Source organism: Paramacrobiotus metropolitanus, unplaced genomic scaffold (genome assembly GCF_019649055.1).
Source record: "Paramacrobiotus metropolitanus isolate TYO unplaced genomic scaffold, Prichtersi_v1.0 Parri_scaffold0000119, whole genome shotgun sequence".
NCBI classification, from domain to species: Eukaryota; Metazoa; Tardigrada; class Eutardigrada; order Parachela; family Macrobiotidae; genus Paramacrobiotus; species Paramacrobiotus metropolitanus.
In genome coordinates this window covers 38,971-56,655 of record NW_026570339.1, presented here as the reverse complement: position 1 = coordinate 56,655, position 17,685 = coordinate 38,971, and the positions used below count along the sequence as shown (strand labels likewise).

General features: G+C 44.8%; 2 protein-coding genes across 4 annotated transcripts; both read left to right on the top strand.

The window, feature by feature from the left end:
• Positions 1–3,581: 3,581 nt before the first annotated feature.
• Positions 3,582–13,788, top strand: LOC129598297 (uncharacterized). The gene is made up of 5 exons (XM_055496126.1): positions 3,582–3,933; positions 4,543–5,524; positions 6,081–6,180; positions 12,072–12,818; positions 13,019–13,788. Exons 1-5 carry the CDS (start codon positions 3,898–3,900, stop codon positions 13,140–13,142), a joined length of 1,989 nt encoding a protein of 662 aa, XP_055352101.1. The 5' UTR covers positions 3,582–3,897; the 3' UTR covers positions 13,143–13,788.
• Positions 6,271–12,025, top strand: LOC129598296 (uncharacterized). Of its 3 annotated transcripts, XM_055496124.1 has the most exons (3): positions 6,271–9,779; positions 9,888–10,387; positions 10,454–12,025. In XM_055496124.1, exons 1-2 carry the CDS (start codon positions 7,863–7,865, stop codon positions 10,368–10,370), a joined length of 2,400 nt encoding a protein of 799 aa, XP_055352099.1. In that variant the 5' UTR covers positions 6,271–7,862; the 3' UTR covers positions 10,371–10,387; positions 10,454–12,025. The 3 variants fall into 3 exon arrangements, with proteins under 3 accessions (XP_055352099.1, XP_055352097.1, XP_055352100.1); XM_055496122.1 differs by having other exon boundaries at positions 9,888–12,025; XM_055496125.1 differs by lacking the exon at positions 10,454–12,025 and having other exon boundaries at positions 6,271–9,828; positions 9,888–10,021.
• Positions 13,789–17,685: the final 3,897 nt, after the last annotated feature.

Here is a 17,685-nt window from a genome sequence, read left to right as displayed (position 1 = left end):
ATTATAGTCACTGCGCATAGGCGCATCAGGGACTGACTTACATCGATTTTTACCGTGCATTTACAAACAAAGAATTCAAAACCGCGCTCGTTTGCACATCTTTCGTGTATGTCTGTAAAGGCTAAACCCGATCGCGTGCGCACAACAGCCAAGACGCACAGACTTAAATAGATGCTGCGCTGATATTTTATTTTCCAGCACAGCATTTCTACACAAAGAATATTGCTATAAATTCACAACCCGCGATCACAAAGAGCGCCAAAAAATGATTATTATAGAATACTTTAATTTTTAACTACATAGAGTTAGAAATACGCGGCTAACATAATACATAATTGTATTTCTGGGTAGCCAGATCAAAGCGGGAACCCGCTGTGCTACGGTATAGTGTAATAAGTAATTTATTGCCTTACAACACAGGCCAAAATTAAAAACTGACTAAAATACATCAAGCCAATTTATAACTTATCCCATCAGTTTGAAATAAAACCTTTATCCGGCTTACTGTGCAAGGCTATCCAGTAAGAATAGTGGCAGTCGGGTGTTAAAGCAGAACAAGCACTGAACCATAGAAGGCAGTTTTACGCATCGACCCCAGCGCGATCGTCTCCCTCCCATTTTCCACACAGGTAAATATAACTTTTCGCAACCGTAACAAAAGCACTGACTTTCTTTCTGCCTGTTCATGCGATTATGGCTAAAGCTTGATTTCTGCGTATTTTTTTTCCTGCTTTTTTTACGTAATGTCAAAATGACCTTCATGTTTTATTGTTATTTTTCGATGTTCTTACTAAACTCTGTTTTCTTTCTACTGTCTGAAGCCTAGAGGGGGCAACCGCTCCGTTGCAAGGACAATAAACTTCACTTCACTTCACTTCAACATCAGCTACGGCTGGATAGCCAGCAAGCAGGGTTCCCTGCGATACGGTGCCAACAATCTATGTCGAGAATATCACAAATCATCAAAGAAGGCCAAACAGGTATTACGCACGTTTTGGCCTTCCTAGCGAATTGTAATACGCACGTCGACAATAATCAAAGCTGATGTTAAGAAAAATCCCAAAGGTAAGAACTCATCGGGCTAAACAGTATAGTACTGTAAATAAACCATTTTTCTCTGGAATCCCAGAAATACAGGCTTCCCTGCTATGGACATAAAGGTGTCAGCATTACCACTTTAAATCTCCATTTTAATAAAGAAACTGAAAATAAAAGTAATAAAAAAGCAAATACGAACTTCGAAAATAAAAACAAAACAGTAGAACGCGTTGTTTTACTGTGTTTCTTGTTGTTAACTGCACTGGCAGCGGCAAGTATGGAGAGAAACCACGAGATTTCGAATTTTTCTATTGGCGGTGGGCAGCCTCGATCTAACTCAAAATGTTGACCAGCAAATCAAAATCGCAGAAACACGAAGTTTGTAAGTAACTGGGTGTCGCTTAGACCCGTTACAAGGTACGCCTATCTGTGTAACGGTTTTCGTCAACGCCCCGCGACAGACTTCGAGCGAAAATGGACCTACATCGAAGCCCAGCCAATCAAGCCTTTTTCGAGCTTCGATGTAAGTATGTAAAGGGTGAACTTCGATGTAAGTATGTCGCGATTCGTGTTTTGGCGCAATTGGTATATTCTTTCACATCTAGACAGATGCTCAAGAACCCGTTTAGCAACCACTTGCTGGATTCAGCCAGACGTGCTTTGTTCTTTCTTCCTGCTATTACGCAGTACTTGTATTCCCTTTATTTGTCAATAAAGCTCACTCGTGACCCCTCGGCTGTCATCTGTTACATTACTATTAACCGTGTTGCGATGACTCTCAAACCGCCACATATCACCGAGGCTTATCATCGCAAACGCTATAAAAATGGTAAGCGGTTTGAATCAGACCCATTCTTGTGTGATGACCGTTCGCTGTTTAGCTCTGCATCCCGCCTAACTCGCCTTTTTGAACCGATAGGTCTGGAACACCTGCAAACCTCTCTACTTCTTATCAAAAGACACAGGAGAGGGCAGAGTTGGTCAAACTGGTCAAGATGCATATGGTTCAAGTTGCCACATGAATGAGACAGTCTACTTTCCTTTCTTTTACTACCTTTTGTGTACGTATGTGATGGTGCTGATGCATATGTGATTTTTTTTCGCAAGGATCTGGTAAAAAGAAGGCCAGTGATGCTTTTTTATATCACACGGCAGCGGTAGTGACAAGACGGCCGTTCTGTGATATGTTACATATCATATGTAACTTTTAAAGATTGCCGCAACACGGTTATTATTACGGCACAAGAGCAAACAACCCCGACGGGACTTGCAATCTGGTCGCACAAAAACCAATGATATGCTAATGTAAATGCTTAAGACAGATCAACAGATTTGAGTAGAAATTTAAAAGCAGCTAATAGGTACAGAAAAGAATACGTCAGCAGGTACTGTACAAGTAAAAGAATAATTCTCTGCTGACTAATGCCCGCGCGGAACAACACGATTATGCAGATCATATCATTCATCCTGCAGCAGCGATTTGATATTTGTAAAGCACATTGAATTTCAGGGATGCCAAGCACAGAAGTTATTGTTAGAAGCGCCGGATTATCACATCCTGTTTTCCTGCGAGAAATTAGAACCAAGGGCCGATTGTGGACGACACAGTGTTGAACGGGTGAGAGGGTAGTATTTGCAGCAGTGATGGCTGAGAAGTGCTGTCGATGACTCAATTTGGAAGAACGGAATCAAACACAAACACGAACCAGCTGTTGCAATACTAAGGGAAATGGCCCGGTATATGGTGTCAAAAATGGGATTCATGCACTAAAACTTTCGCTTTCGCGCCCTCCGAAAACCTTTTTTCTAATAGGTTATGTCATTCTACGGTAAAGCTTAATGATTCGTGTACTTTGTTCTGAAAACCGTTTGCGCGCGCAACATCCGGTTGCCGAGATACGGGTTCATATCACTTTACCACAGCCCAGTTACAGTAGATTATTGGGCTGTGACTTTACCATAACTGTACAATGAATATTAAAATTTTCGAAATTCATTCTAAAAGCGGGAAAAACTGCTACGGATTTGATATTGGTTCGAGTCATGTGCCTTTTACAGCAAAGTTTCAAAAAGATCGGGCAATAACTTATAACTAATAATCAGACATTTGGTACCCAACAATGCATTTTCGCCCATTTTAGTACGCCATATATCGGCAACCGGATGTTGCGCGCGCCAACGGTTTTCAAAACCATGTATACAAATCATTTAGCTTTAGAATGACATAAAGTATTAGAAAAAAGTGATTCGGAGTGCGCGAATACTACACTCGTAACTACAGTTTTAGACAGTGTATGTATCCCTTTTTTGACGCTATGTAGTATGTACCCGGCCATTTTCCTTAACACGCTGGCTTATTAGCTATTCCGTCACGCGTATCTGCACACAGCCACCTCGTGCGGGTGAGCAAGCGTACGAAGCGCTACCTTCGCTAGATACTAGGCAGGGAGAGCACATGTGCGTGTTAATAAATAAATAATCAAAGAAATAAATAAGCGTGTGATCGTCGTGATGAACCTTGAACTGTTGAACATTATTATATTTTTACCTGTTTTTTCCTTGATTTTATTTCTCAATATGTACAAAGCGAGCTTCGCTCAACAATTATAATCAAATGAACCTGTTTATTTATATTTATATTTTGGCATATGCCTGTGGTACAACGTAATTTTACAGAGAATCAACGTATTTGTTAGAATTACAACGTGGTGCAACATAATTTTACAACATCAGTCTGAGCATCTGAGACTGTCACTTGCAATTATTGTTAGAAACGAGCGAATATCGAATGGATCTGCGTAATTAATATTCTGTATCTACATCTTCGGCTCTCGGCCTTTGATTTGATCCCTTTTTACCATGGAAGAAAGTACAAATTCCTGTGTCGCCGGTGCGGTAAGTTATTCGCTTGGGCTGCTTGGCATCGGAATTTCTTCAGTTGAGGATTTACCTTGGTTTTGAAGTTGTTCTTTACGAGCATTAAAAACTGAACACATGGTCTTAGACTCTTAGTCTTACAATATAAACACACTACCCTCTAGGCTCTAGCAATGGTTTCGATACAGATATGGAGATACCAATAATACAGTACTAATACAGAATTTTAGCGTATAAGACCAGAAATATTGTACAGTATTACTTAGTTTATGCCTTATTGTCAGAATGTCAGGCACTTTGGCTCAGAAAGTCTAGTGTGAAGTCTGCACACGTTTTTATCTCAGATTCGTACGTACATCTCAGAACAACTTCAGGAATGCGTGTCGTATCAGTTTATCACATGTGAACCGGAAGTTAACTCTAATTAAACTGGCCATAAAAATTTAATTAAGTGGTTGGAACTGGAGACCTTACGATGCTTGAAGCTTGTAGGTATGACACAGCCCTTCAATTTTGAATTGTACACATGCATTTCTTTCAACAAGTTGAAAAACTGAAGGGAGATGGCTTCGTAAATCGTAATTCTATCGTGTGGTGGATAGTGACAACGCTGCACTTGTTCTGCAGGCCCTTGCGGACAGGCTGGAGGATGCGGTGCTGCTGCCGCGGCCGCGGTATCTGTATCAGCCGTTATTGGCCGATGGCAGTCAAATGAGCTACTGCAACACGGTCGCCGCCCGCATCCGCCGCCGTGACGCCAACGTTAACGATATCGATGGCGACATTTGGTGGCTGGGCTACATTCAGGATATCGACACGGACGGCGAATGCGGGCGCGCCTTCATCCACTTCAACGCCACAACCGCCCCCGCTCGCTGGCTGCCCATGCAGGACGTCTGGCCACTGCCGACGTACTACGACGAGCTGCAGGGGAGATTTGGCCGAAATGCGCCCATACTGGCGGCACTGCGCGATGACGAGAATGGGCCGTTTCGCTTCCGACCAGCCGTTATGCTGGAGTCGTTCCAGGCTTGCAAATGGGCTTGTGACTTTGGGTGTCATCTGTTTTGCATCCGAACCGACGTGTCCAGCAGCGGCAGCGGCAGCGGCAGCGGCGCTCGTCCCTGTGTGGAGGTGGTCCATCCCAACCAGCTGGCCAGTGCATTGCCCCCCAGCGCCAGCGCTCCATCCTCGCCGGAGCCGGAGCGGGCCAGCGTCAGCGGTGTGCTGTACACCAAGCACTGGATTCCCTTTGCGCGCGCCCGCGCCCGCGCCCTGCTCAGCGAACCTTCCGATAAGTTTCGCATCATCAAGCATCTGCGTGACGCTCTGCCTGGCCAGTACAGTCTGGTCGAGGATGAACCTCTGGACGACTGCTGCCGGTTTCATTTGCGCATCGCAGACGAGGGCTGCACCATCATCGTCGTCGGACTGGCCAAGGACAAGGACGCGCAATCGAGATCGGCACGCTGGATGGCCGCCAGCCTGCCCGCAGTCTTGGAGACGCATCTGGCCAGCCGCGCCCTGCTTCCGCCGCTACATGCACCCGCTGCAGCGCTCCACACCAGCTGCATGGACAGTGTGCCCGTGGCCGTGGCTGTGGAAACCGGTGAGCATTGAGCGGCGTGTTACTTACATTTCCCCCGCAGCAAGTTATCTCGGCCAGCAGTTGTACCCGTTACACACAATACACTCGATGAGCGTTTACCCGCTCTTGGTTAAAGCAAGTCAACTTAAAGCAAGTCTTACTTACTGTTTGTTGCAATACATCCTCATAAAGATAAGAGAATTCTCTACAAGGGCATAGAAAGAAAACTTGGCAAATCAAATTATAAATTATGGAAAGCGACCAAAATAAAAATTCAACGGCTAGCGGTCCACTTTATTATAAGGGAATCTATAACAACATGACCACTGCAGCCACCTCGTATCATCCACAACCGCTAAAGCTGCTTCCCGAGAAAATGCACGCCGCAGCTCTTTTTACTGGCATCCTTTGCTGGCAGTCAGTCCTGCGGATTTTTGCCGCAAGTTATGATCACAGTTTAGAAGGTTGTCTCGAGAAGATGCACCCGCCACTGTAGCCAGTTAAACCGTGAAGTTGTACTTTGTTGTAGTAGTTACTTTACTGCATGATTGTGGAAATTAATGTGTTCCTTGCTTAGATGTGGACATTGATGCGGCGATGCTGAGTGATTTGACGCCCTGGCTGCTGAGCGACATCTTGTCCCATTTGGACCTGCACTCACAGATGAGAGCCAAACGGTACGGTGGGGAATGCCGGAATGGGGATTTCTCTGTGATCGCGTACAGTACAGTACTTACTGTTTTCCAAAGGCAGTGACGGTAGCGGGTCACTGCCGTCAGTTTTCACCAGCGCTATTCTGGAAGCACACGTTGAACGCGTACGACGGTTTGACAGGTTTACACCGAGTACACGTCGAACTCCGTAAAAATCACCATCAGACTGACACTGTGAACGCGAAGGTTACTGTATTTTACCGCCAGAACTATTGCGTGATTTGCGTCATGCTGGTTATGTGCCAAGAGGACAAAATAAATAACAAGAGAACATTTAATTATGTACAGTATATTCTACAGAATTCGGTTTTTTGGGCTTAGCTTACAATTGTTAGGGCTTATTACTGCACTCCGTACTGGCTACGTAGGCACCGAGATTGAATGGTTTTCACAAGGCAAACCAATTCGCAACGAGTACAGTACTAACGCGCTATGCGTAGTTGCGCGTATTACGTACGTGTTATGACGTAACGTGTTGTCTGTTCCGTTACGTATGACTTGCTGTTCTTATCTAACGCATTTCATCGCTAATTCCATCCATGATTCTGGTTTAACGAATCGGTCTGAAGTTTCTGACTTCAACTAAATCTGTGAGCTTGTTTCTAGCTGAAAGGTCGTGTGACTCTAGGTTAGAAGGAAGTTCATATCTCGTTCTGTTCTGTTCTGTTTGTTCGTTCGTTCAGTTTGGTGATTAAACATTTGGGAAGTTCCTGAGTGTTTGGGTTTCGGTAACTTTCGTTAGGCACAGCAATCCGCTCGTACCTAGCGGAAGTAGGCAGTAGTACCACTTACGGAGTCCAGAGCATATTCCCACTCTACCGATTGAGTAGGTTTGGTCATCTAGTGCGGTTGTCGCGGTGCGACTTCCGCATAGCATGTCATGGCGCCCAACGGATTTTAACAACCCCTGGGAATCTGGATCGTCTGGTAAGTGGTATTTGGTTTTGGCGTTTTGTGTGGTGTTGGTTGACCGCGTGGATTCTCAGAGAATCCCGTGAGGCAAGGTTCCTAAGTGAGAACCAGGTGCTAGACCGCAGTGTGTACCGCAGTGACCTCAGAGGGTTACGCGAGGCACGGTTCCTAAGTGCGAGCCAGGTGCTGGACGGGAGTCCGCCTGTACTTGTACTGGTAATTAGTACGGTGTGTACTAAGAAGTGGTGGCGTAAGCCGTGTTATTTGTGCAGACTTACATCCGGGTTCGGTGACCTGGATTACTTGTCTGTTGTTTGTCAAGCAGGTGCAATGGATGGTACAGTGATTGAACCATCAGCATTAACCGCTGGACATGAGGATGGTCCGGAAGAGCCATCAACGGGAAAAAGTAAACCGTCCCGTCGAAAAGGGATGATTAATGTTGAAGAGTTTGAAGCCATGCTGGTGAAGGCGGATTATTTAAGCCCGCCTACAGTGCAGTGGTTTCTACCCGAAGACGAAAAGGTTGGCGATTTCTGCAAGAAGTGGGAAATTGTTCTCCCACGTACTGGAGAATTAAGTCAGGAATGGGTTGAATATGACCTTAATGGTGGTAAAAAACCTGGAGGTTATGATCAGTGGATTCAGGCAGGAAGGAAGATTCCCGCCCGTCGAACGATCCACCTGACCTTGCACGATTACGATCAGCAGTATGGCACTGAACTGCATGGCAAATGGATGCAGTATCTTGCCAACAAAAGCCTGATCAGTCTGCAGCAGATAGCGGTAAAGCTCGTCCAGGGTCGAATGTGCAGCAAAGCGGCGGAGTGCAGGTTGTACTCAGTGAGGGCAATGCACTGTCTGCCAGTGGTTTGAGTGGTACTGCGAAAGATACCGTGGTAACTAAGCACTTGGACCTGACAGAAATGAATAAGGTATTGGAGCAGATTAATAATGCTCCAGATTATTCAGCTGTTGTTACTGGAGATGATGATGATAGCGATGCGGAACTGGCAGCTGTTGATCAGCGTGATGGAAACGCTGATGCTCACTACAGTCAGAAAGTTGGCAAGGAAAGCGATGAGTCATCAACCGCTGCTGTGGTTGATCAGTTACATAAAGAACTGGATGCGGAAAAGGTGCGATACCATGCGCTCGCTTTGAAGCATGATGAAGTAATCGGAAAGTATAACGATTTGGTCGAAAAATACGATGATAGTGTTGATCATCAAAAAAAGTTGACGGATGACCTAAAGTTGCTTACTATCATGCGGACGAGAGATGCAAAGCTGATGCAGGACGCGTTCGAGCATGTTAACAGTGAAAGTGAGAAGTTGCAACTGGAAAGGCAGAAGTTCCAGTTAGAGAAGGAGAAAGCGCAGAAAAGCTTTCAAGAAGGCACGGCCGCCTTGAATAAAAAGTATGCAAGTTTTCTGGCTGAACAAACAGCATTTAAAGTTGCTGTTGATAAGTGGAAAATTGATAAGAATAATGGACGTCATGCAGTAAATGATGACGTTATCTTTGTTCCGCATGTTGAAGCAGGTCGACGCAGCGTAGTAGTACAGGATATGGCTGAACCTGTACGAAAGCTGTACAGTGCTGTTCATAAGCCTGTCTTTGTAGTCAAAGATACCCAGAAGCTGGAAAATTTTCTGGATTTACGTGAGCGTGCGCATAACATGCAGGAATGTTTGGGTGAGTCGCGTAGTCCTTCACCAACGATTTCAGAAGTTAGCACAATTGCTTTGGCCAAGATGGAAGCCACGGTTGCTGAACTTGATCGTCGTTTAAAGGAACAGGAAGCCAAGGGCGGTAGTACTGTTTCCGCTCCGTTTGATATGGATAAGTTTACTGATGCAATGAAAGGTGCATTCAGGACTGATACAATGTATCCTGAAAAGTTTGATGGGAAGACAGACACGAATAAGGTTGAGCAGTTTATCCAGAGTGTGGATAATTGTAAAAACCACAACAGTTGGTCTGATGGTGACGTCATCAGTAAGTGCCTGTCGCGCTGCCTTACTGGTACGGCGCTTACCTGGTACTTGGATAAGTACGATTCTAATAAGAAGTTGAAGTGGTCTGAATGGAAGAAGTTGCTCCGGGAACATTTCTCGGATGAGAAAGATTTAATGGCAGTTCGTGATAAGATTGCTGATCGTCATTTTACTAGTTACGATACACCGAACTCGTATGTGGATTGGTTCACTACGTCGTTCAAAAAGTTAGATTTGAATGAATCTGAACGTGTGTATTATCTGAAGCAGGGTTTAAAGAAGAACCGTTTCTTTTGGTTCAAGTACATGGAGGAGAAAAGAGTGGCGGATGTTGAAGAATTTTTGTCAGAATTGAAGCTGCAGTATAAACTGCGGAATAGTAACCCTGGTCCTGGTTACTCTGATTCGAAGCAGTTCAGTGGCAGGAAGCCAGCTGATGCAGATAGCAGTTCAGTTAAAGCTGCTGGTGATGAGACGAAAAAGACCGATGGGAGTGTTGGTGATAATGGTAAGCAAATTACCATTAATTACGCTAAACGGTATTTTCCAGATGGACAGCCGATATGTTTTAAATGTCACGGTGCGCATGTGGGAAAGAAGTGCACCAGTTCGGAACCGCGTAAGCCGATTACAGCGGAACCACCGGATCAGGTGATTAAAGCATACATGATGAAGAAGTCGATGGGAAAGAATCCCGAAAGTAATAGCTTGGGATCGTTTCTAATGCGCAGGCCGGAAGTTAATTCTTTCAATGTGCAGGTTAAAAGTGCACAAGTTGCGGAAGGAGATGAAACTCGCAGTGGGGGCGGAGCCGCCCAGTCACAGTTCAGCTCGGCACGCTGTCCGACGAGGCACTCGCTTCGCAGTGGGGGTGCTCAGGCTCGTGTGGGTTGGCGTCGGAAGCAGAGCAACAGTGCTTACTTAAAGCGCTTGAAGTTCCTGATCGAAAATCCCGAGGCGGAGATGAGTCAGGATGAGAAAGAGAACGTGAAAGGTTTTCATGTTTATCGTGGCATTGTGTACCGTAGCAAGGGCGGTAGGTACGGTAGACACCGTGTAGTCGTACCGGAAGTTAGCCGCCAGGACTTGTTACGAGACTGCCATGAGAGTTATCATGCTGGTAATTTGCATGATTACTGGTCAGTCCGTAAGTATGTTTTGCGGAATTATTACTGGCCTGGGATGAATGCTGAATTGTGGAAAATGGAAGCGGGATGTGAGCAATGTAGTGCTCATGTTTAAGTTTCGACTGCTACGTTGTGAGTCCGCTGTTTTATTGTCAGTATTGTACTGACAGTGTAACTTGCTTTTACTCATAACCGCAGGATTAATCAGCGAAAAGGGGATGCTGATTGCCCAACTATCAGAAAGATATAGAAATTTGTTGTTTGGAGAAATTAAGTACTGAATTTTAAAAGTACTTAATGTTTTGTCCGTAGCCGCTGGTGTGGCAGCTACATGTTTAAAACGCTGTGCTACGGTGCAGTGTTTGAAATCTGTAAAAATGATTTTAAAATCATTTTGATTCTGCAGTTGTCAGCAGTACAGTTACTGTTTGACTTGCTGTTTGATAAGAAGTTCACAGTTGGGATTTGAGTCGATCATCCGAAAGTAATTTGGATGATAAAGATTGTGTTTATTTGATCATGGGCAAGAACCACGTCGTTCGGTTCTTCTGATCTGGTTGTGGTTGACTGTGTTTGATTGTTTGACTGCATGTGCAAACTTGCAGTGGGGGTAATTATCAGTACTAATTAGTGGAAACTAAGTATCCACTTTTTGATGTCTTGAAGATGCTGATAAATGAACGGTATTTATCCGTTCTGAACGGTTTTTTCTGATTGATTGGCTTTGACCAGTGTTTATCAGAAAGCTGGTAATTTCTGGTTGTTTGGTCTGTTGGACTGCGGATCTTCGAGCTCTTCGGAGGGAGAGGATGGAAGAAAACCTCACCTGGATACGAAACGTTTGGATGGATGGATGATAACGGACGCGCGTGGAACCAGGAACCTCGGAGGACTTGGACGGAACACCAACTTCATCAACCTGGACCTCCATTGGAACCCCCGTTACACCCGGATTCCACACGCGAATGATGAAAAGGATCCTCCAGGATTACGGTACTTTCCTGGATTTCAAGTTTTCTTTGATTTTGGTTTTTGTTTGTTTGTTTGCTTTGATTAACGCGGACGTTAATTCTGTAGCAGTGGGGGTAACGCGCTATGCGTAGTTGCGCGTATTACGTACGTGTTATGACGTACGTGTTGTCTGTTCCGTTACGTATGACTTGCTGTTCTTATCTAACGCATTTCATCGCTAATTCCATCCATGATTCTGGTTTAACGAATCAGTCTGAAGTTTCTGACTTCAACTAAATCTGTGAGCTTGTTTCTAGCTGAAAGGTCGTGTGACTCTAGGTTAGAAGGAAGTTCATATCTCGTTCTGTTCTGTTCTGTTTGTTCGTTCGTTCAGTTTGGTGATTAAACATTTGGGAAGTTCCTGAGTGTTTGGGTTTCGGTAACTTTCGTTAGGCACAGCAATCCGCTCGTACCTAGCGGAAGTAGGCAGTAGTACCACTTACGGAGTCCAGAGCATATTCCCACTCTACCGATTGAGTAGGTTTGGTCATCTAGTGCGGTTGTCGCGGTGCGACTTCCGCATAGCATGTCAGTACTGTATAAGCCTGCCGCTTAATTTCTTGTGTGAAGGTGTAGTTTTTTAAGCTCTCAGAATGTCAGTGAGCGCTAGTGAAACGACCACCATATATATGCATTACACTATCAGGTAGCGCAACGACAGATTCCCCGTTCCGACAGATACTTGTTAGGCAAGAAATACGACAGGCTTGTACCAGCGAGCAGCTTTGCAAATGTTCGATCGGACAATTACTGTCTACGGAATAGTTGTGGTTGTGAATGATGAACAAGGAATGTGTCTTGTTAGGGTGTGTGGCTTATGGCAGTTGCTGCTGGGCCATCCCCGGATGCAGGAGCACGTCAGCATCTCCTTCGAGAGCTGCTGGCATCTGCAAGTCGACTCCGACAGCTGCTTCCGCGCGGCCTCCCTCCTCACCCGCTCCCTCAGCTCGGCGACCGTCACGCTCACCCTGTTAAGAGCCCTCGCGCCAGCAGTCATTCCCGGCTTCCCTGCATTTCTGCAAGCGATACTCAGTGCCCTGGAGATCAGTTTGCCTGTACTTGTGCTCAAAGACTACGTGGACATGCAACGAGATGTACTGTCAGTGACACCCTTCCACCAGGCGCATTTTAAGCCAGCAGATAAGATACTGTACTACAAGGGCACTTGCGACTTCATCTTGCTGGACAACTGGCAAGTGCGCAATCTGTTCGGTAGGCACATGTACGACGTCTTTGAGTTAGGTCGCAGTTATGACGATGTGCCCGGGCGTCCTCTGCCAGAGCAAGAACGCCAGTGGACGCGACGTCTCTCCCAGTGGCCAGTCTCGCCGGAACTGGCCGTAGACGAACTACAAATCACCATTCCCAAGCTGCTGCTGCCCTGCAGCGACGACAAAATGCACACGACCAGTCGCTTCATGTGCGCCGTCAACGAGCACTTCCCGCCGGTCACGCCGGAGATGCTGGCAAAGGTCACGGCCGTCCACGCGCGCTGGCAGCGCACCCTCGACTACCCCGCCGACTGGGAGAGCATTCGCTGCTACCTTCTACTGTAAGTCATAATTGGATATAGACTTTTATACAATATCTAGTAGCGGATCCCATTTGGCCGTACAAGTACACATAGTCTCCTCGGTCTGTTCGTTTCGAACGCCCGTTGATTTCATCGCCAGGAAGTGATGGAGTCAACGCTCCGTATGATTTAGCGGAGCGTGATTCTAACGCTTACAAGTACTGTTACTGTCTGTGCAGGTTCAGTGGGTTTCACTCGGACGGAAGACCGAAATGCTGGGACGAGGTCGATCTGCGCTGTGTGGATATATCCGCCTGGAGCAGAGTGGCCATCTACGGGATCAACGAGCTGTTCCGCGTGTGAAAGCAAACTTCCCCGTTGTGATTACATTCATCCCCACACTGATCTGAATTCTCATCTCGTTGGGTCGTTGGGATTCTTGGGAAGGATCCAGGAGCATCCCGTGTTTATTAGCGCCAGGATAAAAATACCTATTAGCAGCATCGAGGATTTCCAAATATTATTGTACCGGGGAATGGGGATGAACAGTTCAAATCGTACGAGCAGTATCCTCGATCCAGCCAGATCAGCAGTCATGCCAACGCTGCACATGGTCATACTGTTGCCGTTTTATGAGCAAATGGCTCAGCACCAGAATTTTGCGTCTGGCGCCGTCAACATCTGCTAAATGACCAACGCCTAGCTGCTTGAATACCCAGAGAAGAAAGACTTACTTTTTATTTTTGCCCTTGTCTTGGTGAAGCGTTGGGTGTTTCGGCCCGGCCTTAAGCGAACTGTTGCACTTCATGGGCCAAAATAATATCATTCTGTGACCTGAGCGGAGAAGGGCGCTCTAAATATCTCCGCCTGCTGTTCTTTTTTCTAGTTTAGTTGGTTGGTTTTGAATTCCTACAGGTGATTTAACTAACCAGGGCGCTGTCACCGGCTCCCTCCTCAGAAAAGTTTGTTGTTTAAAGACAGATTTGTTATTGGTAATAATAAAAAAAGTAATCTCACCGGCACCGGTCCAGTAACGTGGCCAGAAGGATCTTCTTGCGGTATATATTGTAACAGCAGCCGGTTCGACGGCTGTTCTGGTGGGTTGGTTAATCCACCTTATCACGATCTGTCGGCTGTTAGCGGGGGAAAGGTTGGCACGGTCGGCAGCGATGCTGACCGGAAGCTGACTACCGTTTACAGGGTGACGATGATAGGAGATGCACGATCATCCCATTGCGGTTAAGCAACACAACACAAGGTCATCGCAGGCGTTTATTAGCAAGTACACGTAGCAAGACTGAGCGAGCAACGCAAGCTGAGGAGCAAGAACGCATAAGCGTGGGGCAAGAAGCGCGGAGTAAGATTCGGAGCAAACTGCAGCAAGACTAATTCCAGGATGTTTCTGACCGTGAGAAGCGGTCGTTAAAATGTAGGAAAATAAGGATTCATATCTTCATAACACAACAGCCAATAAACAGCAGAGAAAAGCAATTGACACTCCTACTGGCGGTACATTCTAATGTCTATCGCTACAATGCTGTTAATGGAAGTACAGCACTTGAAGTAGCACGTAATCCAGTCAAAATGTTTTTGGTGCTTTTTATTGTACTGGGGAACGCTCCTATTTTGACTTCTTCATGAAGTCCGAGTACACAATAACCTCTGAAAAAGCAGTGCCTGCGTGGTACAGCACACAGAAGGATACAGAAACAAATGCAATCCAATCAAACCCAGTATCGGGGAAATTTTCTGACAATTTTATTTTTATAATGTAAAAGCAGCCATTAAAAATTGAAAATAATCAAGGAGCAAGTCGGCACTGATAACAGGTACTGTGAAACAGCAGCCGTGCCTCGTAGCATATTAATTTTTCACCAGTATGACCAGAAGTATGGGAATATTACCCGAATATGTACAGTACATTACACTAACAATACTTATCAGTACGTCTGTCCGATATCCATACAGTATGGCTAGTATGGCTTGTATTAAATACTTAAATTGGTTTCTACTACGCCCACTGGACCATTGAAATTAACTTTTTATTATTCCCAGTACGTACGTCATACCAGATCTGTGTATAAACAAAAAAATGAAAATTTTCGTTTCGATCTGCATCCGGTGACCGGGCCCCGGCAAGTAGTGTCCCTAAACGGGTGAGATACGTGCAACGGAGTATCGGCGCCAGAGGTCCAGCATCGAAATTCAACGTGGAAATGCTGCATCCATCCTGGGAACGACACCAGCCTCGGCTAATTTTGATCAAATGTTCTATGTGGTTCGGCCGCATGTTCCCGCTGTCTTTTGATGCTGTGTGACGTCTGGGTGTGTTTTGGATGTTTAAACCCGACTTTTGGCACACAACAATGCATTTAAACTTTTCACCCATTTATACTTTATGTCATTTTAAATCTAAATGGTTTGTATACAGTACATTGTTCTGAAAACCGTTTGCGCGAGAAACATCCGGTTGCCGAGATATAACGAAATACACAAAAAAAGTGATTAGGAGTGCGCGAAAGCGAAAGTTTTGGTGTATGTATCTGTACAGATATACCATATTTTTTGACATTACCTGTATGTACCGGGCCATTTTCGTTAACAACGTCAAGAGCGTATTACATGGTTAAAGTGCATAATATTGTCTTCACGGGATAGAGCAGTGATCTACTCGTATGGTCGTTCAAGTGAAACACTATGATAAGTGAATAAGCGATGGTCGTTCAATGAAACACCCGAAATATTAAATTCCCCAAACCGATTTTCTTCCGGTTTTTTTCTTTATCCAATTAAGGAGGATTTACCCTTTACAGAGTACTTAAAATTTTTAAAAAAGCTTGAACCGTTTTCTTGCAATTGCGTCGTAAAGAAATCAGTGACGAAAGCGCTTTAGCCATGACACATGAGCCACTGCACTAAGCTCACATAATTGGAATCGCCGCCGTACATGGGCGGCTGTGCCATCGCCGTGTTAGAAGTTAATTTAGTAAGCTTGGTTTCTGTTTAATTTAAGTTTTTTCCTCATTTCTTCAAAGTTGATGTCTTTAAACTGAATTCGAGCTCCCCTCTAAATCAACTTCTAACACGGCGATAACAGCCGCCATAATGCGGCGGTGACTCAATTATATAAGTTAGTGCAGTGGCTCATGGCGTGGCTAAAGCGCTTTCGTCACTGATTTCTTTGACGCAATTGCAAAAAACGGTGCAGCTTTTAAAATTTCGTACTCTGTAAAGTAAATCCTCAGTGGATAAAAGAAAAACTGGAAGAAAATCGGTTTAGAATTTAATATTTCGGGTGTTTCATTGAACGACCATCGCTTATTCACTTATCATAGTGTTTCACTTGAACGACCATACGAGTAGTCAGCAGACTTCTAGATACTCAAGATTTAAAGAAATATTTCAATAGGCGATCGCCATCAAAATGATGAAAAGTGCAAGCGCCTGCCATATCATCCTGCCCACTTCGCTGAGCAGCCTGGAGGCTTCCGGTCCGAGTGGTCCCACTGTCTCCCCACACACCGCTCGGAACAAGAAGTACTGGGTGATGTTCTGGTGCTTCGTGGTTTTTAAAGTCTGGTTATTACCCGATCTTCTTGAAACTATACTATAAAAGTCGAAAGTGAACCGATTTCCGGTTCATAGCACTTACCCATAATTTTTAAATGAATTTTAAAATTTTTGAAATTCATGTTATGGCCATACAGATATGTCTTTTATAGCGAGGTTTCAAAAAGATCGGGTAATAACCAGACTTTCGCTGCACAACAATGCATTTCAACTTTTCACCCATTTTGTTTCGCTATATCTCGGCAACCGGATGTTGCGCGCGCAAACGGTTTTCAGAACAATGCACACAGACCGTTTAGCTTTAGAATGACATAAAGTATTACAAAAATGTGATTCGAAGTGCGCGAAAGCGAAAGTTTTAGTGTATGTATCCCATTCTTGAGACTATGTACCGGGGCATTTTCCTTAAGTGCACCATACAGCGGTGTAGTTTTAATGCGTGGAATACAGGGACAGTACATAACATAGCAAGAACAATAATCACAGCAACACAATTTCATTTAACGCTGCCGCTTTTTCCATTGTTCCGAGTACACAGACGGCGTCGCCTCGTTGAATTTCCACTTGAGTTGAGTGCCTGTGTGTGATGCCTGACATGATAGATATGGGAATAGAAAATATAGAATGAATATATGCCCCTTACCTATGCCCCGACAGCTTTTTAGCATTTTAAAATCGATGTGCGAAGCAGGTGCGCGCTCGGTTTGCGTGCCGAAGTTGTCGCTATCGCATGCCACCCACGGGTGCTGCGCCAGATTCAAAAATCTTGCTGTCGCTTAACTGCTTGCAATTTTACAGAAAATTTTTTAATGTAATAATACTGCCCTCTAGATTCTAGAAAGCCTTCAGTTACGACCAATCTGTTGAGGCTATAGCTTAAAAAATGCAGGAAAAAAATTTAATAAGAAAAATAGAAAGTTTGCAAGTAAAAAGTTTTTGGACAAGCGAGATATCAACGATTAACGCTTTTTGCGTTTAACATACTCCTCTACGGGGCAGTTTGCCATAGACTTGTATGCTAACTGCAATTTATATAAGACGTTGATATCTCGCTTCTCCGGAAACTTTTTACCTGCAAACATTTTATTTTTCATAATAAAACTTTTTTCTGCATTTTTTGAGCTATAGGTTGAACAGATCGAATGAATCTGAAGGCTTTCGAAAATACCGAACCTGCAGGGGTTGCCCAGTACGCAGGACTTTTGGCACACACATTTTCCGCAGCCGAAAAGCAGTCGGCGCATATAGTAAGGGGCATATATACAGTAGAATATGGCAATAGATATGGGAATTGTGCTACATTAAATCTGGCACACTTGCTAGCCGTAACTACAGA